Raw genomic sequence first — 26,965 nt, 5'->3', positions numbered from 1 at the left:
AATTCATCAATTCTCTCGCGCGTTCTCGCTTCCCTGTCCTCGCTCCCAGCTCTCAGGAGGCTCCAGTTGCTGCGCTGGCATCTGGCGCGCGATATATCCAACAAGCTTCGAGCTGTGACGTGATCAAGGAAAGGACTTTGAAAATGTGCAAGAAAGCTTGCGCTTGTAACTAATGTACATTCTTACGAACATAGCTGATGTAAACATAGTTTATGTCTTTAATAACGTAGCAGGGAGTTGGAAAAGTTTTTTCTGAAACATGCACACGCAACAGTGGCGTGCAGCAGCTTTAATAGTGGAAGCAGATGTTTGGATCTTCTTGCAGTGCTGTCTTGTCATTGCTCTCCTGCTACGCCTGGGTAAGTTTTTTTAAATGTAAGTTTGAAACGATGAAATTTAGTTATAAAGAAGGCTGAACGCGAAAATGTCATTTAAAAAAAAGCAACTTACGCACTATAATAGGCCTACCTTATATGCCTAAAGGGTAATAATAATTATTCATCGCATGAGGCAGTGTGTAGTCAATTTTAACCAAATTTACTTTTAACTGTATTTGTTTAGAGTATCATTCCTAAATTTAAAATGTTTAAATTACACAAGTTTGACTTAGGCTTATTAAATGCATGTGGTGTTTGTTTTTGAACGAGTTGCTCGCGTATACAGATTCATTCATACGAGTCGCTGTTTTGGGTTTCGAGGCTGTTTGGAAATAAGCTCTTTTGTTAACGAATTGAACCAGATCTATAATAAAACCAGTTGTAGATTAAACACAGCAAAGCCTGTCATGTGTGTGAAAACGATGCTTAAAGGGATAGTTCACCCAAAAAATTAAATTCTGTCATCATTTACTCACACCAAGTTTTTCCAAACCTGTATGAATTTCTTTCTTCTGCTGAACACAAAAGAAGATATTTTGAAGAATGTCGGTAACCAAAATGTTGACGAGCCCCAACTTGAACAACTTGAGGGCAAGTAATGACTGATGACAGAATTTTAGTTTTTGGGTGAACTATCCCTTTAAAGGGTTAGTTCACCCAAAAATGAAATTTCTGTCATTTATTACTTACCCTCATGTCGTTCCACACCCGTAAAACCTTCGTTAAGCTTCGGAACACAAATTAAGATATTTTAGTTGAAATCCGATGACTCCGTGAGGCCTCCATAGGGAGCAATGACACTTCCTCTCTCAAGATCCATAAAGGTACTAAAACATATTTAAATCAGGTTCATGTGAGTACAGTGGTTCAATATTAATATTATAAAGCGAAGAGAATATTTTTGGTGCGCCAAAAAAAAACAAAATAACGACTTATTCAGTGATGGCCGATTTCAAAACAATTTGCTTCAGGAAGACTTCGGAGTACAAATGAATCAGTGTATCGAATCATGATTCAGCATGTCAAACTACCAACGGCTGAAATCACGTGACTTTGGCGCTCCGAACAGCAGATTCGTCACACTGATTAATTTGTGCTCCGATGCTTCCTGAAGCATTGTTTTGAAATCGGCCATCACTAAATAAGTCGTTATTTTTTTTTTTGGCGCTCCAAAAATATTCTTGTCGCTTTATAATATTAATATTGAACGACTGTACTCACATGAACCGATTTAAATATGTTTTTAGTACCTTTATGGATCTTGAGAGAGGAAATGTCATTGCTCCCTATGGAGGCCTCACTGAGCCGTTGGATTTCAACTGAAATATCTTAATTTGTGTTCCGAAGATTAACAAAAGTTTTACGGGTGTGGAACGGCATGAGGGTGAGTAATAAATGACAGAAGTTTCATTTTTGGGTGAACTAACCCTTTAACTCTCGTTCGAGAGAGGCAACTCGGCTTGTTTTTTTGTTTTGTTTTAAATGAATCAATTGACTGAATGATTCAATGACTCACTCTTAACACAAAAAAGACACCTACTTGCCTACTTTTTAACAATGTAGTTTACATACATAATGGACCATTTAACATAATTTTAGTGAACAGATTTGAGGAAATGAAGTAGTATTTACATCTTCTTAAAATAATGGTTCATTTTGTGGTGTTGACCAATTGGATTTTGTTGGCATATGCATCTTATTTGAAAACTGACTGATGATTTGGAAAAGCAACTGTATTTAAGGTATATTTCTGTGAATAACAATATTTATTTATTTTTAATTTGAAGTGCCAGAAAAGATTTCTATTCCTAAATTTGTCAGATGTGAATCCTGTTATAAATTGTTTGTGTATCCTGTTTCATAGAAGTATGCAGTCCTGGCTGTATATGGAGCATAACTTCGGTCAAGTAATATCCTGTGTCTCCTGTTGTTTGATGACATCCAGGATGCCTGTGGTAAGAAGTATGTGTGATGCCTCTCAAATACAGACATATCTTACACAATAGGAAATTGATTTTAAAGGCATGATTTCAAGTATAACTGCAAATTTAGTTGTTTTAAAAAAGAGGTTAAACTTAGCATGATTTTATTTATTTTTTAGCAAAATGATTTTCAAGCAGTTATTGTGCATTTATTTTAACTAGTGCTGCTAATTTAATTTATTTTGTACTTTTGCGTAGCAGAAAAGTCCAAACACTTTAGGAAGAATATGAGACTTCTGCTGAATTTCATGGGAAGATAACAGTGAAATCAGTCACACCATGAGAAGGGTCCATATAAAGGGAGATGTACTTTGCTCCCTGATTCTACTGGTGCTACTCTTTCTGCTGTTATATGCACATCAAAGAATGACACCCGTATGGGGGACATTGCATATTGAACAGGGGTCCACCAGCTCAAGAACCCTCCTCGGTGGACCATCAGACGGACTGGAAACAAAGCCGTTCCCTTCAAAATCTCCAGACATTCCTCTTTGCAAGCCTGAGGTTCAGATCAAGCCTAAAGCACAAGGACCATCAAAGGTCAAATCTCAGAAAGGACGCAGCAAAGCAAAGTCTAAATTTCACCGGCCCTCAACGACAGCAAGTCTGCTACCAACACAGGCTTCCTTTGACTTTTACGATTACCTTCGAAAAAAAGACCAACGGGAATTCAAGCTGCTAATCGATCAGCCTACAAAGTGTTCTGGACCAGAAGGAGCCCCCTACATGCTGATCGCCATAAAATCTGTAGCAACGGACTTCGACAAACGTCAAGTCGTTCGGCGTACATGGGGCCGAGAAGGTGTGTTCCAGAAAGATGTGAATGTCAGGAGGGTTTTTCTTCTCGGTGTACCCCAAAATAAAACAGCACTTCCATTATGGGACAAACTTTTGGGATATGAGAGCCACACTTTTCATGACATCCTCCTGTGGGACTTTGAAGACACATTCTTCAACTTGACACTAAAAGAAATCCACTTTCTACAGTGGATCAATGTGAGCTGTCCCAAAGTAAAGTTTATTTTTAAGGGTGACACAGATGTGTATGTGAACATCGACAATATCCTGGAGATGCTTGAGGGTCAAAAGATCGATAAGGATCTTTTTGTCGGCGACATCATTGTCCACGCGAAACCAATTCGCAGACGCAACAGTAAGTACTTCATCCCCGAGTTTATTTACGGCCAGGGGATTTATCCATCCTATGCGGGCGGAGGCGGCTTTGTCATGTCGGGACATACCGCATTGAAGCTCCACCTCGCCTGCAAAGAGGTGGAACTCTTCCCCATTGATGATGTCTTTCTGGGCATGTGTCTGCTGAGGATTAACCTTCAGCCAACTCGCCACGAAGGCTTCCGCACCTTTGGAATTGTGAGACCATCTGCTGCACCCCACCTCCAGGTCTTCGACCCCTGCTTCTACAGAGAGCTGATGGTGGTGCACAGCTTGACGGTCCCACAGATCTGGCTCATGTGGAACCTTCTGCATGACCCTAATCTTCAGTGTCATAGCAGTCAGGATCTGACAGGTTTTCCCTTTCAATGGAGAGACAAGATGGTGGCTAAGAACAAGGCAAAGGAGAAGCTTAGGAACAATGACTATGGGATAAAAGTGTTTGTGGAGCATTAACTCCTAGAAAATGACTGTACTGTGAAAATAAAACGACGAAAGTGAATATGAGGACAAACTAAAGCGATGTCAGTCAAACCCATATGTATGGGGACCCCCACATGACATGCGGAAGAAAAAATATATATCATGACCATAAGTTAAAGGGTTAGTTCACCCAAAAAAATTACTAAAATTTTGTCATTAATTACTCAGCCTCATGTTGTTTCAAACTCATAAGACTTTCGTTCATCTTCGGAACACAAATTAAGATATTTTTGATGAAATATAATCAAAGTGTCAGTTGTGAAGGCTGTGTATGAAGGGACAGAAATTGCTCATATTTCATCAAAAATATCTTAATTTGTGTTCTTATGAGTTTGAAACAACATGAGGGTGAGTAATTAAAGTGTTAGTTCACCCCAAAATGAAAATAATGTCATTAATTACTCACCCTCATGCTGTTCTACACCCGTAAGACCTTTGTTAATCTTCGGAACACAAATTAAGATATTTTAGTTGAAATCCGATGGCTCCGTGAGGCCTGCATAGCCAGCAATGACATTTCCTCTCTTAAGATCCATAAAGGTACTAAAAACATATTTAAATCAGTTCATGTGAGTACAGTGGTTCTAACATTAATATTATAAAGCGACTAGAATATTTTTGGTGCGCCAAAAAAACAAAATAACGACTTATATAGTGATGGCCGATTTCAAAACACTGCTTCGGGAAGCATCGGAGCATAATGAATCAGTGTATTGAATCAGCAGTTCGGAGCGCCAAATTCACGTGATTTCAGCAGTTTGACGGTTTGACACGCGAATCCGAATCATGATTCGACACAAAAGATTCATAACGCTCCGAAGCTTCCTGAAGCAGTTGTTTTGAAATCGGCCATCACTATATAAGTCGTTATTTTGGTTTTTTGGTGCACCAAAAATATTCTAGTCGCTTTATAATATTAATATTCAACCACTGTACTCACATGAACCGATTTAAACATGTTTTTAGTACCTTTATGGATCTTGAGAGAGGAAGTGTCATTGCTGGCTATGGAGGCCTCACTGAGCCATCAGATTTCAACAAAAATATCTTAATTTGCGTTCTGAATATGAACAAAGATCTTACAGGTGTGGAACGGCATGAGGGTGAGTAATTAATGACATTATTTTCATTTTTGGGTGAACTAACCCTTTAAGAATTAGTTTCCACAACTTTATTGTTAATGACCACATTTTATTAATTTGCTCCCATGTTTTAGTTAATCATGGATGCGATTTGACAATTTCAATACTGAATCAGTACAACATGGCCACGATTTACCTAAATTAACAAGAGGGAACAAATTACTACAATGTAGCCACAATTTACCTAAAATGAGGGAACCAATTAATTATGTTGTTGGAATGAATTTTTAATTTGTGGCCATGATATCTTGTTTTGTTTTTATGAGGGCTCCATTTATATGACTTCCTTTCATGATTTTTTTTTTTTTTGAACATGCTGGAATGCTCTTTTCTACAAAAAGAAAACATCTAATAACCATCAACTGTCCTCCAAATGTTCTGAAGCCATATGATAGCTTTGTGTGAGATAATCAAGTCATTATTCACTGAAAATCTCTGTGATCTGCATTGACACACATAATATCTGAATGTATCTGAACATTTCAGGCTTGGAACAACATGAAGAATGAGTACAATTTTCAAAATTGTCATTTTGGACCGTTTAAAAAAAATGCTCAAATATAAAATCTAAGAAACAAAAGCTTCTGTAGATGGTTCTTATATCCAACATTATATCTTTTTTCTTTTTGGAAATTACTGTAGACTTTGTCTAAATGCTGAAGATTATGCTGTACACGAAGCGCAAAGGAATCGGACACATTTTGTATGCACAAACTGGACACTAATATTATGCATTGAAATGTACTGAATTATGTTATATTATAGAACAGACTATCACTGTATATTATCCTTTATTAGACAAATTGGCACCACTTCTTTTCTTTGATTGATTAGTGTGCTGCATTATTTTGGATGACCTGCTGTCTTTTGGATTTAGATTAAACTGAATTGAATGACTGAATTCTGAAAGTAGCCTGCTGTAAACATGAAAATTAAGTGAATAAAAAATGTTTTTTAACAAAAGACAAAAGATGCCTCCATTTTTTCCCCCCATATTTATTACATCCATTCTTTAAATATTTTTGTTGAACACGCTGTAACAGTTTTAATGAACAAAATGCAAAATTAGCAGTTAAAAAAAAAAAAACGATAATGCTTTCAGTAGATTCAACAAGGAAACTAAAATCCAATGGTCACAGCATTGTTGCACCATTCGGAGCTTTTGACAAACATATACCAGACTATTCCGATTTATACTCCAACGCAATGATTATTGCTTTAAAACATAACAAAAAGAAACAAACAACAACAAAAAGATGCCTGATAATATTGATCTTCCGTGTACATGTTCCTTAAATCTACAGAAGTAAAAATATCTGAGATACAAAACACCACATTGCAATCAATTTAGATACACACATTTTTTTTTAATCGAGGATAAATCCCACTTCCAGAAATGGGTTAAATGTACTGAATCCACAAAAAATAATCACTTTTTGGAGGATGGGGAAGAACATACAATATAGAGAGGGATACAATACATAGCATTAATATGCGCATTACACTGTATGGAGGTTGTCCATTTCTAATTACAATCCTCAGGATGATCATTCATTCATTCATTCCGATGCAAAAATAGGATAAAGTCTGAAGAAGAAACAATACAGCCAAAACCCATTTGATTAAAAGAAAGCATTCACTTGCTCCTGGCGTTAAAAAAAAACATCCACCTGAGATTGGGCAGGCAATCAGCCCATCAGACCACACTCCCCCCTCAGTTACACTCCCTAAATGATACTAAAAAAGCGGTTGTGTTGTTCCTCCTCGACAACGGAGATTCCAATTGTGCATCTAAACAGTTTGCTTTAAGATCTAACCATATTTAAAGTGGAACTCCACACCAGTTTCAAAAAGTACAAATTGCATTACGACAGAAACACCACAACCACTTTGCGAACTTCAAATCACGAAGGGTCATCTGCAGTTTCAATTTAAACACACTGAACACAGTAAACTAGCCCTTCATGAAAAGAGTTCAATATCCAACAAGTCAGGGTTTTTTTCCCTCTTCCTCTAATATTCAGGTACGTTTTCAGAACAAAAGGACTATGACTATCAATTTAGCTTTACATGCTCAGACATACACAAAGCAGTTCAAACAATTTCATTTACAGAGAAAAAGTCAAGACAGGCTCGGTGGGAGATGAGGCACAATGTTAATAGCATCTTCCTTGTAAAAGACCAAACGCTAAGGGTAAAATATGTTAAAAACACCACTGACGGTCTTCCAGCGCAGTTAATGAGAAGTTAATGTAACAGAAAGCTAAAAATGCCCAAGTTAGCCTGAACCACACACTGCAGAAGCCCGAAGGGAGGTGGACATGACAGCCATGGGTGGTTTACGCTGCCAGGCAGCAAAGCAACGAACAGTAGTTCGAGGTGAACAAACCATCTACTGAAGTTAAAACGCTCTAGTCATCTCCAACAGTGGTCAAATGTAGGCTATTCCATCCAAGACAACGGTCGAGGGAAGCTGCTCTAGTGTCCCTGGCAGAGAAAACCAGACACTCTCAGTATGTTAGCAGTCTAGGGGAGTTCAAAACATCAGCTGATCTGATATGGTACCGTTAGGGCAAAGAAACAGTTAAAATTTTGCACACTATTTACAGATCTGTACAGACAAGGACACACTGTGCTTGAGAAAACATCACATCTACTTGCTACGGAAACATCGGCAACAAATCTGTAGAGTAGTAAGCAATAGAGAAAGCTTCAAATCAAAAAGCAATTAAAAATTGATCGAGTTGCTATGCTAAAAACAATTCAGGGACTTAATAGATCAAATCAAAAAGGGAATGTTCTTACACTGTGGATATTAAAAGTGACAGAGATCGAACTGTTGTTTCTTCTTTGGCTAATGATTTGGCAATCAGGCGACAAAACAATTCTGCAGTTAAGACTTTAAGATACTGAACAAGGTAAAAGAACTTCACATCTTTCTACTTTGCACAAAACAAAAGGACGCAAACAGAACTGACGGCATGACATCCAGTGGGAAAAAGAAACAGCGATGGGTGGATGGCTTTTCTCTCCAGTCTGGGTTACAACTCGCTTTGAAATCCAGATTGCACGTCGTCGTTCCCTCCCCCGCCGTCCTTTCTCTCTGAGACTTGCAATTAAAACGTTCCTCAGTGGACAGGAGACAATTATCAAGTAAATTAGGTGTATTTTAGTGCAAATGTTCAAAACTAATGCGCTCATGAACAACAAAACAATAACGGAATCAACGTAAGCGGGTGTACGGTATTGAAATGGGAGGTAATCTGTGCTGTTGACTTGGTATGAAATGGGTTTATGAATCGTTATGTGTGTATGTGAGCCTGTTCATGTGCCATGAGAACATTTTCACAGCACTAGATCCACACTGTGCTAGCTTGTGCTTGTAACCTTACGTAAATGCATACAAAACACACTCGTCATTGAATTTACGCGGCAAAAGTTTGTCCTCTTTTGACTTTGTTCTCATCTTCTGCGCATCGGAAAGCAAATGAAGTCGAATGCATGTGCGTTTTTGTTAAAGTGTTTAGCGTGCAGGGGAGAAATCGGTTCAATGTTTGCCCTTTGGTGCGTCTGGTATGGAAATTTAGAAGGTTGGGCAAAAAAAAAAAAAAAAAAAAAGGAATACACAAATATGTGGAAATGAATCACTGTGCATCCACAAGTACTATAACGATGCTGACGTTGATGCATGTCTGGGTTAAAGCTTTGGGGGCAGAGCCAGGTTTGCATGGTTATCTGGGATAATTAGCAGGCTGAGGGCAGCCTCCATGCTATTATTGAGGAGACCGAATTGAGGCCTCCATTATGATGTGAAGGGGGGACGAGTTCAACTCCAGAGAAACTCCCAGCATGTCTTGCTTTAGCTTGTGTGATGGCAGCAGTGAGTGAAGGCACACTCTACTGGTCAGTTCAGAGGCTCTGCAGGGCTGGACGGGCACCGTGGGCATGGCGGCTTCCTCAGTGGGCACTTGGCTCGGCACGGGCCAGGCTACTTGGACGAGGCGCTCCGTAGAGAGTCACAGAAGCTATGTGGTTATTCTGCATGACCTGTAACCACAACGAACAGCACGGAGATGAGATCCAATAGTTAATTAAGTGCTTCGTTGTTGTACGAGCTATGGATGTTATCTGCCAATATTATGCCAATATCTCTATAAGACAATTTTGATATATAAAAGCTGCAGTCCGTAACTTTTTGTTGGTTAAAAATGATCCAAAATCATTTTTTGAGCAAGTACATAACCAGCTAGTGTTCAAAACTATCTCCTTATCTTAGCCCGATTCACAATGGTAAGCTTGTAATAATGTTTTCTAAAAAGAGCGGTACCGGTGGGTTTCCACTGGAAATTTGAGCATGCAGCCATTCATCTTTGCGTCATTACGTTACCTCTGTTTACATAAAGAAGGAGTCCTATTTACTTGTTCAGATTACATTTTCTGGTAAAAAAAAAAAAAAATCTTATTTTGGTCATATTTCCAAGACTACAATCTGTGATTCTGAAGAACAGTATCCGCACCGATGTGGTGACTGCGGGTGTCTCTCATACGTCCTGAAAAGTGAAGCTGCAGGCTCTTTGATCGCCCCCTGGAGGCTGGATGCAGTACAGGTCATAACCCCCGCCCTCTCAATGCAGTCGAATGAGACTTCAGTGAAAACTTAAAAATAAATTCTGCTTCAAATAAAACTTTCTGAAAGATGGTTTTGGTCATTTAAGGTAGTTATCATCACGCTGATATATATTCAATTGTTCGTTTTTGTGATGATTTCGATTTTAGCTAGCAATTTGATGCTATAAAAACGGGGCGTGTCGTCATGATTCGCCGTTGATTGACAGCTTGTCTGAGGACTGTCGGAGCTTCGAGGGGAGATTGAAGATGTATAACTAACTATTAATTTTCGATTTCTTTATTATTTAACACCAACAAAATGAGTTGTTCAGCAGTAAACTGTACTAACCGACCTACAGGATCTGACGGATCACTGAACTTTTTTCTGTAACATTAAATGTGGGCGTTATAAGCTAATTAATAAATGTTATTAGTTAAGATAACACACCTAATGTTAACCATGTCGGGGAAAAGGTGATCGTTATCTGGCAGTTATTATTTTTATGGGTATAAAATAATAGCAGGACAAAACTAATGATAGCCTACTCTAATTACAGCAATCAATCTCCTGTAACGTTAGTTGAACTTGATTTAAAATGGCAGGACCGTTTCTGACGATTTAGAGTTGTTTCTAGTGGCATATTGATTTTATCTACTGAATTTGCTGTTTCAAAAATATTATTGCTCTAGAAACAGAATAGCCTATTATTTTATAGGTAGAATTTTAAATTGTGTATAATTTTTATAGTCTATTTAAAATACATGAATGATGACGCAGTCGTCTGGGCGGAAGTTTGATACCGCGACTCTGCCTCCGGCTCCACTGACGATTCCTTCTGCGCATGCCCAGACTCCAAACTTCTTTTTTTTTTTGACGTATTGCGTAACGTGTCAGCGCCCATTCGTCGGCCCATTTTGGCTTCAGTTCATTACAATGGAAGGAAGCGGCGTTGCGTCGTCCATCTTTTTTTACAGTCTATGGGTGACTGGCAGCAAACATTAGATTCATCTGCGCTGAGGTAACTGCAATTGCAGGTTTCAAACAGAGATGGCGACAAAGAGGCAAAACTCACGGACTGCAGCTTTAAATAGGGCATGCTCAATTCCCTTATTTTTTACATTTAAAATAACTTTGCAGCCATCAAATGCTCACTTAGAGTTAATCTTTAATAACACTAATTTAATAACACTGTTAACTGCAATCTTTAGTAAATCTCTAAATGAATATCCATATTGTCATTTACATTATAATGTTGTGATGCCTAAATTCACTTGTGACATTTAAAAGACTGATTTTTAGTTTTTTCTTTTTTTTTGGTCAAAATAATTTTAATAGTGACTTTTTATTGGTTACTGGCCATAACATGAAAATAATTATCAGCTTAAAAGTAGGGCTGGGAGATATATCGCATGCGATTGTCACACGCATTTCGTCAGTAAAGCCGGTTCCCTGATTACCGCTAAATCGCCATCACCTGCTTTCAAATGGAGCGGCATTTAATAGACAGAGCCGTAGATCACTGACAAGCTACGCAATATCGCGTTCATTATCGAAGACGATTCATCTGCGATAATGAACGCGATATTGCGTAGCTTGTCAGTGATCTACGGCTCTGTCTATTAAATGGCGCTGGTGATGGCGATTTAGCGGGTGATGGCGATGGCGATTTAGCGGTAATCAGGGAACCGGCTTTACTGGCGAAATGCGCGTGACAATCGCATGCGATATATCGCCCAGCCCTACTTAAAAGGATAGTTCACCCAAACATTGTTTACTCACCCTCAAGTTATTCCAAACCTGTACAGGGAGTGCAGAATTATTAGGCAAGTTGATTTTCTGATCATATTTTTTTCCCAAGCACATTTTACCAATTCCAATCCACATCAATCTTAATAACTACTATTAATATTGTTTTTAATCATTTATAAGTGATATATAATTGTTCATGAAGGCTGGAAATGAAAAATGCCTTATATTCAGGTGTGCAGAATTATTAGGCAAGTTTTCTTTTACAGGCAAAATGAGCCAAAAAAGAGATTTAACATGTGTCTTTTCTTTTCCACCTGTTTTTGTCTGACCCTGCTGACCCAATGAGCATTTTGCTGTCCCTTGGTCATGCTTTAACTTTGCAATTTCTAGTATTGCATTAGTATTGCGTCCTTCTCATGAGTATTTAATAATTTTTGACTTTTCAGTCTGAGTTAAATCTCTTTTTTGGCTCATCAACTTCAAGAAAATCAACTTGCCTAATAATTCTGCACTCCCTGTATGAATTTCTTTCTTCTGCTGAACACAAAAGAAGATATTTTGAACAATATGGATAACCAAACAGTTGACGGGCCCCTCTGACCTCTGACCTCTGGAGGTCAATGGGGTCCATCAACCAACATTCTTCAAAATATTATCTTTTGTGTTCAGCAGAAGAAAGAAATTCATTCAGGTTTGGAACAACTTGAGGGTGAGTAAATGATGACAGAATATTCATTTTTGGGTGAGCTATCCCTTTAACTGCATCATCCAAAATTTTAACATCAGTACATCCTAAGTAGTGTTGTCACGGTACCAAAATTCCAGTAGTCGGTACCGATACCATGAAAATTTTACGGTTCTCGGTACCAAATTCGGTACCACAGTAAAATCTATTGGAACTATTTTACTATTTTATATAGCCTATTTTAAAAACATTAAATATGATTTGGAGTGTGTGTGTTTGTGTGTGTATATATAGGCTACCTCAATGAAATACATTTTTAAATATAAAAAAAAATAAAAAAATAATAAATAATTAAATGCTCAAACATCCATTGTGTACTGTTGAAAAAACAGTATATGTTGGTAAGGTAGGTTTTGAAGCTGTATGCTGGTCAAATGCTGGTCCTGCTGGTCCATACTAGTCCTAAGCTGGTCCTGGACCAGCATAAACTAGCTCAAACCAGCATACCAGCTTCAAAACCTACTTTACCAGCATATGCTCGTTTTTTCAACAGGGGCAACAGACGTGCGTGTTTATTTTAGCTATTCCGTCAGAGAAACAACACACTACAGCCTGTAAAACTATGAAATAAATATCGGTAAATAATGGTAACCTAAATAATAAGAAAGTTAAATATTATTTCAAAAAGCATTCGTTTTTTTATTTCCACACAAAGACGCGTCATATATAGCCAAAGTCCCGTTATTACTTTGATATAGCCGCTTTGCGCTTTGAGAGGGATGTGGGACACGAGCAGGAAAGAGACCATTTCTCTTTAATAATATCTTCGTTATCTCCTGATGTTACAAACAACTGACACTTGTTGTAAAAGGTCTGAAGAGTGTGTTTTATCCTCCGCAGGGGCAAGACATTCAGGCTATGTTTGATTTAGCCGCTGCCAGAGAAAACGAAAGTAAAAATCATGGTGTGTGAAACGCGCTATTCAAAAAAAAAAAACTTGACGCGCCTTATAAAGTCTAATAACAAGCACAAACTCTGTTAAATAGAAACTGACGTGCAAGCAAAAAGGTTTCTGTCCTACGGTGTCTACTTTAACACAGTAAATAATGCGAATAGCCTATAATAGGCCTAAATGCGAACGAAAGAAACGTTATAATCCCCTGCGTGAGTGAAGATTTGGGAAAAGAAAACAGATTCCATGTTCAGTGGAATAACTAATGGAATATTGTTAAATTCTCTGCTAATCAGGTGACCAGATCGCGATTCGGAAAACAGAACACGAAGCTTAAATGTATGGACTCACGCACCTCTCTTATTCGGCATTAACCAAAATGTTTCCATGGCTGCGATGTCACATTTAATTGCTAACCTATTATTTCTTCTGTAAACAAAGCTTTGTGCTTCACTCCTCTCATATTCAAGTAAATACTAGCACAGCCCTATCAGTGGGTACCGAATATACCCGGATTCTCGGTACTCCCGGTACTACAGAAATGCTGGTATCGTCACATTTTCAAAATTTCAGTACCGACTTGGTATCGAAGTACCGGTACTTTTGACAACACTAATCCTAAGTATGATCAGTAAATGATACTTTCATTGGACTGTAAACATGAATACCAGATCTGCCATTTGTAGATATTTATTTATTTTTTAAAATTAATATCTTTATTTATTTGTATTTTTAAAAGAAACTTTTATACAGTCTAACTAAGTAAAACAAACAGCACACACAGATGGCCCAGTCACATACCTCAAATATCATTCTCTGCAGTCCAAAACAAAATGTGGAACCAAAAGGGTTGGTGTTGTTTGCAGAAGATGACCTGCAGAGCAGTGCACAATTAATCGATTAATCAGAGCATTATAAACAGGTTTTCATATGCAGGGGTGGCTGTGTGCATGTGAATTTAAGCATGTGTTTTCATTCAGGCGGTGTTGTTATTTTTAAATAAAACTATTAAAATATGTTTGGCATAAAAGTTTACACTTTATTTCTATAGTCCACTTTAGACATTCTACTAACTATAAGTAACTTTGCAGCTACATATCAACTAACTAGGTTAGTGTCAGTAGAATAAGTCGACATGTAGTTGCCAAGTTACATAAGGTTAGCAGTAAGGATGCACCCATGTATCGGTATTGTCCAATAAAAGCTATTATTTTCACCATCAGCTGATTGTTTAAAAACAGCCGATGATCAGGGCTGATTATATCCTGTCAATCCAAAGGGGGCAGAAAAACATTTCAGACTGCAACTCATACTGTGTGCAAAGAAAATGTCTCGTATTCAATAACGCCTTTAAATAGCGATGTTAAAGCAAGTTCTATTTGACCCTATGAATCAAGCCAGGGTTGCCAAGGTCCCATGATTTTCCCCTACACCAAACGTTATTTGTACCACGCCTCGCATCCAATAATCAAAAAAGTCTCAGCTTTCAAATTCTGTCCATTTTATCACAAAATTCAAACTATATATGGTGTATTTGACATTCTTAAATGTTATGTGACAGATCGCGGTAGTGCCTCAGTTCAAGCAGCACTTTCTTCCACTTTAATACATCTTATGCGTCAGAGAAACCAAGCGTGCCGCCATCTTTAAAATACTGCCTTTGAACTTCCGTTTTATCTCTGTACATTTCTATGGCATCGCTGTCAAAGGATAATTAGCTGGTGAAGTGGATTTACTTATAGAGTTAAAGGTCCCGTTTTTTTTTGTTTTTTTTGAAGCTTTGATTGTGTTTATAGTGTGCAATATAACGTGTTCATGTTTCGCGTGTAAAAAAACACAGTATTTTTCACATAATTTACTTATCTGTATACCGTTGTATACAGATAAGTACGTAACGAGTTCTGATTGTGCCAGCGGTTCCTGTGTTGTGATTCGACAGCAGCTTAGCGCATCTTGCCCGGAAAGGTCACGCCTCTTACCATAACGTGGAGATGCACGCGCTCAGTGTTATTGTAAACATGTCTTTAATTTTACCCTATCAATTTGAGCCGGAATCAGACCCGGTGATTGGACTGCGGGATGAAAATAACAGCGTTTCGACGACATGGCGACAAACACACTCTATAAACGCAACTCTTGTGTATTCCTGTGGGCGGAGGTTAGTCAAAAAAACTGTTTTAGTGACATCATTAAAGAAGGAAGTAGAGGGATGTAGTCCAAACTGGCCGTTCGATGTAGGCGACTTCTGTTAAATAAAATATCTCGCTTGGCATTGAACTTTGAGCTTTAAAATTTTAACAGATTTTATTTATACTCTAACAACAACATTACACACTAACTAAACTTTGAAACATGGGATCACGAAGAACGGGACCTTTAATGAAAGTTATCGTGAGCACTGTAATGTTTAAAGCAGATGTCTTAACAAATTTCAGTAGACCAGGAAGATTTTAAAATGAGCAGTTCATTCATAATTACGTAAGATCGCTGTGGAAATACAAACCAGAAGACAAAAGACAACGAGCACAGCTCTGAAAAGGGGCGGGGCTACGTAAGGTCTATACAAGTTATAGCATTTAAAAGGTAAGCATGAACATTAAAAGGTATGTTGAAAGATACAGTACAACTCACTGAATTGTAACAGGTCTCATGTAATTGCACGGAAAGACATCAATAAAACAGCTTGTGAACAATGTCATTTAACACTGCATTTAACTCAGGAAAGTTACAATGTTTACATGTCGTTAGTTAGCTATAAAAAAACTCTAGAGAGGAGCTTATTTATTGTAAATTATATATGTATGTTGGAATAAATTAGTCATGAATATTGTATACAGTTGTATACAGTTTTTATTTGAGTGTAATTATTATATCTGAAAATAAATTGCAGTTGAATATAATAGATTAGGCTCTTTTATTAATTTTTTTAACCTCTAATTTTATAGTAATGTACCAAATGAGAGGGTTCCCAGTATAGTTTACTCACTCTGAGTAATAATTAATAAACAAATAAAGAAATAACACTGATTTGGGTTCTTGAAATGCAGTGTTAATTTCGTTGACCAATAATTTTCATCATAATTTTAGTCAACGACATTTTTTCAAGGATGAAAACGAGACGAAAAACAAAAATGCGTTTTGAATGACTAAAACTATGACTAAAATCTACTCTAATTTTCGTCAACAAATAAAAACGAGACGAAAATGAAAGAGAGGGACGATTTGGGAAGATATCCAGTCAGGACTGCTGTGTGGAAGATTTGAAGTGTAATGTGCTGATCTAACCGCGGGAAAAAGCGGCGCTGTTGCGCGCTCTACAGACTCGTGCAGCACTTCAGACTGCTTCACAATTAATGAATAGCACACATTTATGCCAAGCGATTGCTTATAAGCTAATGTTGGTGAATTATGGCAATGTTTACTACACGATGTTTATATGGTAGAATGTTTTTGGCTGTTGTAAAAATGCATATTTATCACCCGCATACTGCAGACATTTCAGAATAAGAGTCACGGTGTATTTCGGGATGGTTTATAATTATTATTTTTTCCTGGTCATTATTGTTATTTTGTTTACACAAACTGTATTTAATTTAATTTCTATTTAATTCATAGTAAACTACTGTATCTTCTGTCACAGGAAGGAAAGACTAAGAACATTATTGGACACATTATTCAATATATTTTACAAGTATAAGGGTTATTATAGTTAACTAAACCTAAAACCCAAGAAATCTTCATTACTTGAAATAAACATTAACTGAAATAAAAATAAATATATATATATTAAAAAAATGTAAACTTATTTTATTTCATCTAGTTTCTAAGCTTTAGCTTAACCTGAGGTATTAAAATAACAAAAAGAAATAAAAACTTATAGACATTTAAAAGCAAAAACTAAAAGACATAAACACACAAAAAATACTAAAACTTTTAACTAAAATTAAAATGAAAGCATGACATTGACATTTTAGTCAAAAGACGATGACTAAAACTAAATCAAAATTTGCTGTCAAAATTAACACTGGTTCTTGAAATGTGAAGCTTGTCACATTGCTTTTTTAACTCTCCATGTTAATTTGGCCAAAATCTGGTTCTCACCTGTGTAGTACAACTGGTTTTTCCATGGGGTGTCCTAGCAGCTCCTGAATCTGATCCCACTGAGTAAAAAGGTTGAAAACATAATTAGTACTCACTTAAAAATATCAAATTATTTATCACATACAGTAGTGCATAACATCTAATGCATCTGTATTTCATGTGTAACATGAAGCAAGTGTAGGCTACACACTGTCTATGAATGAACTCACTTTGCTGTAAGTGCTCAGAATGCAGTCCTCACTCTGAGCATCTGTCCCATCTAAAAAAAATATATTAAAGAATGAGACACAAACAAGAAAGACCACACAAACAGAAAAAAGAATAATGATCTAGTCTAGAGAGTCTAATATAAACTGACCTTTTTTAATGATAAGAGGAATCTTGAAATCACACCGATGATATCTGAGATGGGATTGAGGAGCAATAAAGTGTGTAAATAAAGTGGTATGTGATACTGAAACCACACATTTCTAAACACTTGAAATGAAAATCAATATTAATTCAATATGTCCAGACTGCAAACCCTCCAGAGTGACCTTTCCAACAGCAGTGACTAATGCAATACAGCAAAGACATGAGACTCACATGTTGAAATTGTAATGACCAGGGTAGTTGGTGTGAAGGAACAAATTTTTTGACCAGGTGGGTTGAAGAGTCAAACAGTATATCCTGAAAGATATACAGACAAATAATGATGTTATGTAAATTGAACAAACAAAACCTGCATTAACAGCATGTTATGGAGTAATTAAAAATATTAAAAATTTGGTCAAACTTTAGTTTAGGGTCCAATTCTCACTATTAACTAGTTGCTTATTATTAGCATGTATATTACTATGATATTGGCTGTTTATTAGTACTTATAAAGCACATATTAATGCCTTATTCTGCATGACCATATTCTACATCCCTTAATCCTACCAAATACCTAAACTTAACAACTACCTTATTATTAACTATTAATAAGCAGTAATTAGGGGTTTAATGAGGCAAAGGTCATAGTTAATAGTTGGTTAATAGTAAGAACTTGACCCTAAACTAAAGTGTGACCAATAATTTAAGTAATAGAGTAATTTAAAGCTAATACTCACCACTCCCAGAATATAATAATTAAAGAAGTAGTCATTGCATTTGGACGGGACTTGCTTGTGAGGGGAGGGTGAATGGATCTTCATCTGAGACATACAAAAAAGGAAAAGATTTGTCAGGACGGAGTAAATGTGGAGAGGGAATGTTCTGGTTTATTTCTGAGAATGTACTGTGTGTTGTGTATAAAGAGGATTGGTCATTACCTTGTCCTCTGACTTGTAGAAGACCTTATGCGGGGAGCCAAGAGCACTCAAAACATCCTGACAAGAATCTCCAAAGTAGATGTTTCTCTCAACAGCCCGCACTTTCGTATCAGCCAACACTCCCGGGCCACATCCTGAGAAAGTAAAATAACACATACAATGTGACAAAGCAGCATTCCAAACAGCATAACTGTTTACTAATTAAATTTACATTATCACTTGATCACTGGATATCACTTTTAAACTGGATTACAGAACCAAGATTCTACTTTGGTGACCCAACGCAGTAGAAAATTTGGTTATGATCAAAAATTTCACAAATAAACATACACTGCCATTTCAAATGTTTGGGGCCTGTAAGATTTTTTTAATCCTATCTCTCACCAAGGCTGCATTTATTTGATGAAAAATAGTTAAAACGGATCACAATCCCTACAGCTTTTGGGTCACGACCCTTCAGCTGAGAACCACTGGACTATTAATAGTAGTTCAAGTCACACAGTTCTGATTATCAGGAAAACGACCAAAGAATGGATAATAGAAGCTATATAAACATCTTTGTTAAGATCAATAAATCTATGATTATTCCAGCTCTGTGGTTTATGCTATAGTGATAAAATAAACCTATGTTGTTTGTTTACGTATGCTGGTTATGACTAACAATCAAACAATAATCAGCACAAATGTTTATCTCACAGGCACACATTACTTATACTGGAAATAACATGTCATGACATGCCTTTAAACACAGAAACATGCAAAAAAAAAAAAAAAAAAGGAACATATTTGTTGTTAATGGCATATTATGATTACGTAAAATACATAGAGTAGAGTTAAGAATGATCAAAGTATGGTATTCTAATTCTACAAGATATATTGGTTTGTAGTGGTTACAAAGTACAGGATGAGGGCGATGACAAGACCTGGTGATGAAAAGTTTCCTTTGAGTCATCTAAAAAAATATCGGTATACTGTGCATTTCAGGAGTTCATGAGAATATGAAACTCTTATTAAAAGCTATACAGGCTTACAATGAATTTAGTGATGTGCAAATTTAATAGAAACCTCGCATAATGATTTCTGACATTAGCGAATGAATTTGGGCTGCTTGTAATACCTGCGGTGAGGAGACGAAGTTTGAGACCCGTCGGTCCCGCCCCATCCCTCAGCACCTCCACACTTTCTGCATACACATTACCAAGGAAACAGGCTAGAGGCATCACCGGAGCCCTGTGAAGAAATATATAATTTACAGTGATCGGCTGCTTGAGGAAATGCAACCCATGAGATTCTTAACAAATAGCTTAAACTGAGCATTCAAAATTAGACACCCAAGGTTACAGACTAAATGCAGATTAATGCTCCCCTTGGGTCACAGCAAAATTATAAATGAACATAATAAGATGATGACTTTGAAGTTTACAGTCTGTTAGTAAACACATCCATGCTCAAAAGTCTTATGCATATAATCATTCATTAGTGGTGGTGTTTGTACACATTTTTACCCTCACACAAAGCCTTAATAATCCAAACAAATGCACAGATCTTACTTGGTTTCTTGAAGGTTGTTTCCAGAGTAAATGTACATCCGTTTGACAGTGGCCCCATGGGGAATCTGCAGGGAGGCCAAGCCATGGGCAAAGTTAGGCTGTCAAGGCAAAACAGCTAGGAGTAGAATGCAGTGTCTGTGCAGGTGTCTCCTCTGGTGAAAAGATGCTCACATCATCACAATAACGTATTTTGGATAAATTCATACATTGGGTCAGGGTTATTTGATCATTAACTGAAACTAAAACTATTAAAACATTTTCGTTAATTGAAATAAAGACGAAATAAAATGAAATATAAATATTACTTTTGAATTTAGTTTTTTAATGTAATATATCTATATTTTATTTTGGCTTTATTTCAATTAACAAAAATGTTTTAATAGTTTTTAGTTTCAGTTAATGATAAAGTAACCTCGGCCAAATGTATGACTTTATCCAAACTATGTTACTGTGATGATGTGAGAATCTAAGCACTAAAAGCACTAAAACTAAACTGAAATAAATTTAAAAAAATTAAACCTAAATGATACTATTTTAAACTAATTAAAAACTAATACAAATGCCAAAAGCACATAACAAAATGACTAAAAATTAAGTAATTAAATGATAAAATAACCTAATTCAAAATATTTATAAATTATAAAAGTATATAAATAATACTAACATAACACTGATATTGGTATAATTGGATTACATGCAATTATAATAGTGTTACTGTATCTTACTTAAAGTAACATTATTAATAATAAAGTAATATTTCATTAATTTATTAATATCATTATTATTTTACTTCATAAGTAGTACTTAAAATGTTATGTCTTATTATTTATTATTATTAGTTAAATTTTTAATCGTATACTTGAAATATGAAATTAAGCATACATCATTTATCTCATTTTACATGTTTATTTTGTCATCATTTGCTATATCCAGCAAAGTGAACTATCAGATTGAAGGATAATTCTCACAAAACTATATCCTGGTGCTGGGACTGCTAATTATTATTATTATTTATTTATAGTTTACTTTGTTACTAATACAGTTGTGCTTTATTTTTTGCAACCATTCTATATACTTAGCTTTAAATGTCTTTTTAACCGGTATAACACAATCAGATGTAACAGTACAGAAGGCAGTGTGCTATTTCCTACATGTCTGTGCACAGAACAAATAATATGCAAAAGGGAGAGTAAACACAAAAAAAATAGAAAATACCATGCTTATTCAGATATATACCAATATCATGCATCTTGGGATATATACCATAGTATTCTTTGAAGTTCCATATAAATACCATGATAATATGGTATCATTCAGAACCATGGTATTACCATGCATCTAAAGTAACACCAAAGTACTTTTTTATTAGAGCATGAGCACAGGGAGGGAACATAGTCTCACCTCATATTTAGGAGCTTCACTCCAGGAGTCCAGCTGAAAGGAGAAGGAAAGCCCTCGGAAGTTCAGGTGGAAGAGTTGCTCGGCAGCATTGTAGACTGGACAGAGAGAACATGAATCCCCCAATAAAAAAAACATACACACATATAGCAACAAAGGTCTGACACCGACAATAAATCTCACCTCCTGGATGAGTAGCGCCAAAGGACTGATCAATCTGCTCAATAGTAGGTGCTATTGCCTGAGAGTTAAAATGTACTCCACTGTAATGAACAGAGGAATTGGTCATTTTATATTTCTGTGGCTGACAAAGTGGTTAGTGGTGGATGTTAGTATGTCAGCATCTACAACATCTAGAAAAATAGTGAAACACAAATGTAATCCACAATTATTGTGGCAAAACATAAGATCACTTACCAGTATTTCAGTTTCACTTTGCTCAAATCGTACACTTCAATTACCTGCAAAAACATTGGAGATATATTTGCAACGTGATGTAACGGGTGTAAGACATAAACCACACACACACACAGATGTTGTCTCTCACTTTCAGTCTCTGATTGCAGGCGTCAAACAGCAGTTTAATTCCATCCTGAGTCAAGTTGAGAATGAGGTCGTGGCTGAGTGGCATCTGTTTGGTGAAGAGAAAGAGGTCAGATAAGGATACAAATGAACATTTACAGAAAATAATAGTAACAGCACATCCTTACTTGTTCGCTGTAGAGCACCTGGACATTTTTGATGATTCTGCAGTGTTTCTGTAATATGGAAATGGCCTGGGCCAATGGCATCCCTGGAAACAAATCCAGACAAACAAATAGATTGTCAGGTTTCAGTTCACATGATGATAAAAGAAGTGGAGTAAACAGCTGTAGAATCTGCTGTGGTAAAAATATCATAATTACAGGGCATGAACACATAAGGTATGTAAGAAAATAACTTGTCACTGTTTATAATAATTAATTATTACACAGCTTTCTGGAATACTGTATTGTTATTGGTCAAGTGGCACTAAGTTTTTTTAAATGGTCAAAAAAAGAAAAAAAAATCTTCCCTTAAAGGGAAGATTAAAGGTCCACTCATACCAAAAACTATAACCATAAAGTCGGTCAAACAAAAATAGCTCCTCTTACTCTAAAAGAATATTGGATTCCACACCAAAACTATAACAATAATGACACAAAGGAACAATATTTTCCAGCTGATGAAAGATAAAAAATATTGACAGCCAATCAAAATAATTCTGATTTTAAAGTCGGAAGTTGTGCCTATTGTGAAGAGTGAAAAAGCTTCTTGAATGAGAAAAACAAGTAGAATGGGACTTGACTGGATCGTTGGATCATTGTGGTTTGCTATAGAGTGCAAGTCAGGTTTTGAAAGTAAAAACTCGATTCATTTTCTCCAAAGGGAAACAGATTTTTAACAATTACTTTTAAAACCTTAAAGACAGCCCTACTGTGAACTACGAGGTTATTAATCGATGGGATCTGCTTCTGTTGAAGCAGTCAGCACACATTATTTCAACTTATTTTTAAAATAATCATGTTCAACAGTGGAATTAGTACTGAAAAACTACATTAACCATGATGTTGTACAGAAAATTCCACCAATCAGCAAGAAGAAACAAGCAAAACGTGCCAAAATAGCTCTTTATCTCCGTCCACTCCCATAAAGCACTGCGAATGATGTAATTGACAGACGATCTGTCTTAAAGAGACTGATCTAACCAATCATAACAAATCCGCCATTTTGTCCACAAAGCAGTCAGGCCCTTTCCCAAATGGTACACTTCATTCTGCTGAGCACACGTCTGCGAGCTACGCAGAGGACTTCTACCCGGCAGTCAAAGTGGCATTACGTCATTAAAGTGCGGACTCGGAGGAAGACCATGAGGGTTTACAGTGCCATTTGGGATAGGGCCTTAGGGGAGTTAGTAAATTAAAGTGTCTTGAACTTGAAAAATGGTGTGTACTGGCGTCTTTCCGCGGTTGAAACAACATTCCTTCTGATGTTCATTCATGTTTATTTGATGCTATAAGAAGAGATGATCCGTTCATGAGCCGCTTGAACTGAGGCACTACGGCGATCTGTCACGGCACATTAAAGAGCCGCAAAATGGTTTTTATTGTTTAAATATATTTTAAAATTACAAAATTTGTTTCATATCAAATGTAACCTTGTCTGTCTGTCGACTCGTTGTCAGTGTCCTCTTTGCTCCACTATGTATTTTTCACTTCATGAGAACATGATGTGTGGCGTGAGAGAAACATGACTTGTCGGACGTAGCAACAGTAACTAAAGGGGGCGGGTCTTTGCAAATGGTCAATTGACCCTTCACAAAGACCCGCCCCCCTTGGTTACTGTTGCTTTGTCCGACAAGCCATGGTGCTGTCACGCCACACACAGTGAAAAATACATCGCAAAGCAAAGAGGACACTGACAACATGTCGACAGACAAGACAGAGCAGGTTACTTATGATATTAAACAAAGCCCCAGCTTTCAAACTGTGTATTTTTTTTAAGAAATTCGAACAATAAAAACCGTTTTGTGGCTCTTTAATGTGTCATGACAGATTGCTGTAGTGCCTCAGCTCAAGCGGCTCGTGAACCGATCATCTCTTCCTACTAGTTCATTTATAGCATCAAATAAACATGAATGAACATCAGAATGTTGTTTCAAATGCGGAAAGACGTAAATACACACCATTTTTCAAATTCAAGTCCACCAAGGTTAATCTTCTAACTCCTGACTGCTTTGTTGGACAAAATGGTGGATTCGGCGTTATGATTGGTCAGATCGCTTGTCAATCAAACTTCCGGCGAAGGGTCAATTGAGTCGGTCTCCATAAGCTCTCAAAATACTTAAATATTTGTGTGTATGTATATATGTAATATGCTTATACATATTTTGCAATAAACGTAAAATAGTTTTTGTTTTAATAAAAATAATAATGAGCCGCTTGAACTGAGGCACTACGGCGATCTGTCACGGCACATTAAAGAGCCGCATAATAATAAAATAGTAAATAAATAATAATAAAATAATAAAATAAATACTTAAAGGTACCGACCGACTCGGAGCAAGGTTAGGATTGGAGGGTGAGTTTTGGAGGCGGAGCAATAAAGAGAGGGGTGGGTTTGTTTGGGTTGATTTCAAATATCAACAATGCCCAACAGCGTTTTTGAAATATGGCTTAAAAAGTACCTTTAAGTACAGTCTTGTGCCTTTGTATTTTTGTCAGATTTTCAAATACTTTTTTGCTTCAAATCCATATAAATATAAGAATGCCCATATTGATTTTATGGTGACGATAATTTACAAGATAATTTAAAAATGAGATAATAACAATACAACATAATATATAACATATAATAAACTCGTATTTATATTTAATGTGCATGCATTTATTTTTTGGTATGCATTCGGTATGTAGAAGGAAATAAACTAGATAATGTCAGTATCGCAAAATAAATCCATTCAGTGAGATGCAGTCCTTTGAGATAACGACTCTCCTAATGACGGTTAAACATACCGTTTCTTTTAATATCCTGTACCAGTCAGTGAAAAATCTAAAAGGGACAAATAATTAATTCAGTGCAACAGAGACCTTTTTCAGGTCAAGTGAACCTCAGTTGCGAACGTGTCAAAAAGCATGTAACGCAATTGTGAAATCCATATGGCAACAGACTATAATGTCAAATAAAATAGCTTATTTTCAAATAGTCTGCAAACATCCTGTCGAGCATAATTCAACCCTTGTCCAACATGCAATGGTTACTAAAGATTCTGAACTTGATTTCAACACTCACCTAATGCGAATTCCCATTGTTCATTTCCCAAAGATCGCTCAGGAACGACCTCCAGATCCAGCATTGGCGGGGAGAAATTGGGGATATCAACGAGGATCTCTGACTGTGCCAGATCTGAATCTTCTCTCTCGAAAAATCTTGAATAATCCACCGTTAAATCACCAAATAAGTCCAAATATTACGAAGTAGTATGTTTAAAAAGCTCCCACACACTTTAAACACAGTTTGAGTGACACAGGACACCCTGACGTCAGATATGTCAAAACACAAGTGATGCAATCAAGCTATCAACGCATTCCACTGTCACCATGCTTATAAATAACACTATACAAAGACTAACAGGTACACATTTACAAACACACCAACAAAAAGATCAATATGACAAAGCTTAAATAAATTAGACAAGTAAACTGTATGTCAGTCACAGCGAGCTGATGTCCAGGACCAATTGGTTACAGGTTGCAGCTGTTTTTATCAACTTCTTTAAACATGAATTAATCCAAGACGTTATTTATCTTATAACTCACATACATGGGAATAAAGTATTTTTAAAACTGCTGTCTGTTGTGAGAAAAAGAAAAGAAAAAACACTTTCATCTGACCTTTGACTTACTCCTGAATCGCATATAACGCGTAAGCTACTATTTATTACAGCGAACGAAGGACATTTCGTGTCCAAACAGTTACATTAATCTATTTATGACCGCTCTATACGAGTCAAGACACACACATCAGACTATCAGTGACTCGCACGAGCCTCGCCTGACGTTGTTTTCTTTCTTTCCGATGATTCAACAGCAAGCAAACAGATCACCACTTATGACCATCATCTGTTCATAATAACACGGATTTCTCCGCGTTCGGCCGTTTCGGTTGTTGGAGGCGCCGGACTGTTACATTCAGCTTTATTTTCCGGTGTCTTTGACGTTTAAGATTTGCTTAAGATGATAAAGAAAGAGCCCCTCCGTGCCAAAAGCAACTTCCATCCAAAACACCATGATCAGCTGATAATTCAACTTCCGATACGAGCGAGATAGCACTTCCTGGCGGCAATCTTCAAAATAAAAGTCAGCGACGTTTTATGTTGATGAATTACTAGTCAGATTTTGTGTACCACGCCAAAATGAAAATAATTATGAGAGGTATACTGTTGTAATGTTGAACACAGTTGGATAACGTTATATATATATCCTCCTGACGCATCCAAGCTTTATAATGGCAGTGAGCGGGATCAACGAGTGAGCTGAAGAAAGTGCTTCCGTCCACATCCATCCATCATAAACGTGTACTCCACACGGCTCCGAATGTAGCGATGCGTTTGTGTAAAAAATTTCCATATTTAACAAGTTATGAAGTAAAATATCTAGCTTCCGCCAGACCGCTTTCCATATTCAAATTACGAAAAAAACGGAACTAGCCTCGCGCAGGGTTGCCAGGTTAGGTTTTCACAACAAATCCGCCCAATTGCTCCTCAAAACTAGCCAAAACTAGCCCAAAGGCATTTCAGGGGGGTCCCATGGTAAAAATCGCGTTCCGGGGCTAAAATTCGCGTTTTGGGCTGGGTTCCCCTGGTAAAATTTGCATTCCATGGACTAAATATCAAGTTATTTTGGGTCGATTCAACCCGCAGCAACAGTGCTGGAAGTTTGATTGACATGCGAT

General features: G+C 36.8%; 2 protein-coding genes across 5 annotated transcripts; one reads left to right on the top strand and one right to left on the bottom strand.

Moving 5' to 3' along the window:
• The first annotated feature begins 59 nt into the window (after positions 1-59).
• Positions 60-4,428, top strand: b3gnt9 (UDP-GlcNAc:betaGal beta-1,3-N-acetylglucosaminyltransferase 9). Of its 4 annotated transcripts, none has more exons than XM_048168595.1 (3): positions 60-359; positions 2,242-2,332; positions 2,561-4,428. In XM_048168595.1, exon 3 carries the CDS (start codon positions 2,639-2,641, stop codon positions 3,986-3,988), a length of 1,350 nt encoding a protein of 449 aa, XP_048024552.1. In that variant the 5' UTR covers positions 60-359; positions 2,242-2,332; positions 2,561-2,638; the 3' UTR covers positions 3,989-4,428. The 4 variants fall into 4 exon arrangements, with proteins under 4 accessions (XP_048024552.1, XP_048024549.1, XP_048024551.1 ...); XM_048168592.1 differs by having other exon boundaries at positions 2,558-4,428; XM_048168594.1 differs by having other exon boundaries at positions 2,242-2,339.
• Positions 4,429-6,503: 2,075 nt separating this feature from the next.
• Positions 6,504-26,357, bottom strand: phaf1 (phagosome assembly factor 1). The gene is given in 17 exon segments (XM_048168015.1): positions 6,504-9,204; positions 13,954-14,026; positions 17,254-17,312; positions 17,463-17,512; positions 17,612-17,655; positions 17,839-17,876; positions 17,878-17,922; positions 18,345-18,428; positions 18,546-18,679; positions 19,663-19,775; positions 20,096-20,193; positions 21,497-21,591; positions 21,677-21,756; positions 21,911-21,954; positions 22,041-22,124; positions 22,204-22,286; positions 25,304-26,357. Coding segments are annotated over 17 exon segments (1,278 nt in total). The 5' UTR covers positions 25,368-26,357; the 3' UTR covers positions 6,504-9,114.
• Between the last annotated feature and the right edge of the window lie 608 nt (positions 26,358-26,965).

This window comes from Megalobrama amblycephala, linkage group LG19 (genome assembly GCF_018812025.1).
Source record: "Megalobrama amblycephala isolate DHTTF-2021 linkage group LG19, ASM1881202v1, whole genome shotgun sequence".
In the NCBI taxonomy this organism is placed as follows: Eukaryota; Metazoa; Chordata; class Actinopteri; order Cypriniformes; family Xenocyprididae; genus Megalobrama; species Megalobrama amblycephala.
The sequence above is the reverse complement of the archived record's forward strand: the minus strand, read 5'-3'. Positions and strand labels throughout refer to the sequence as shown.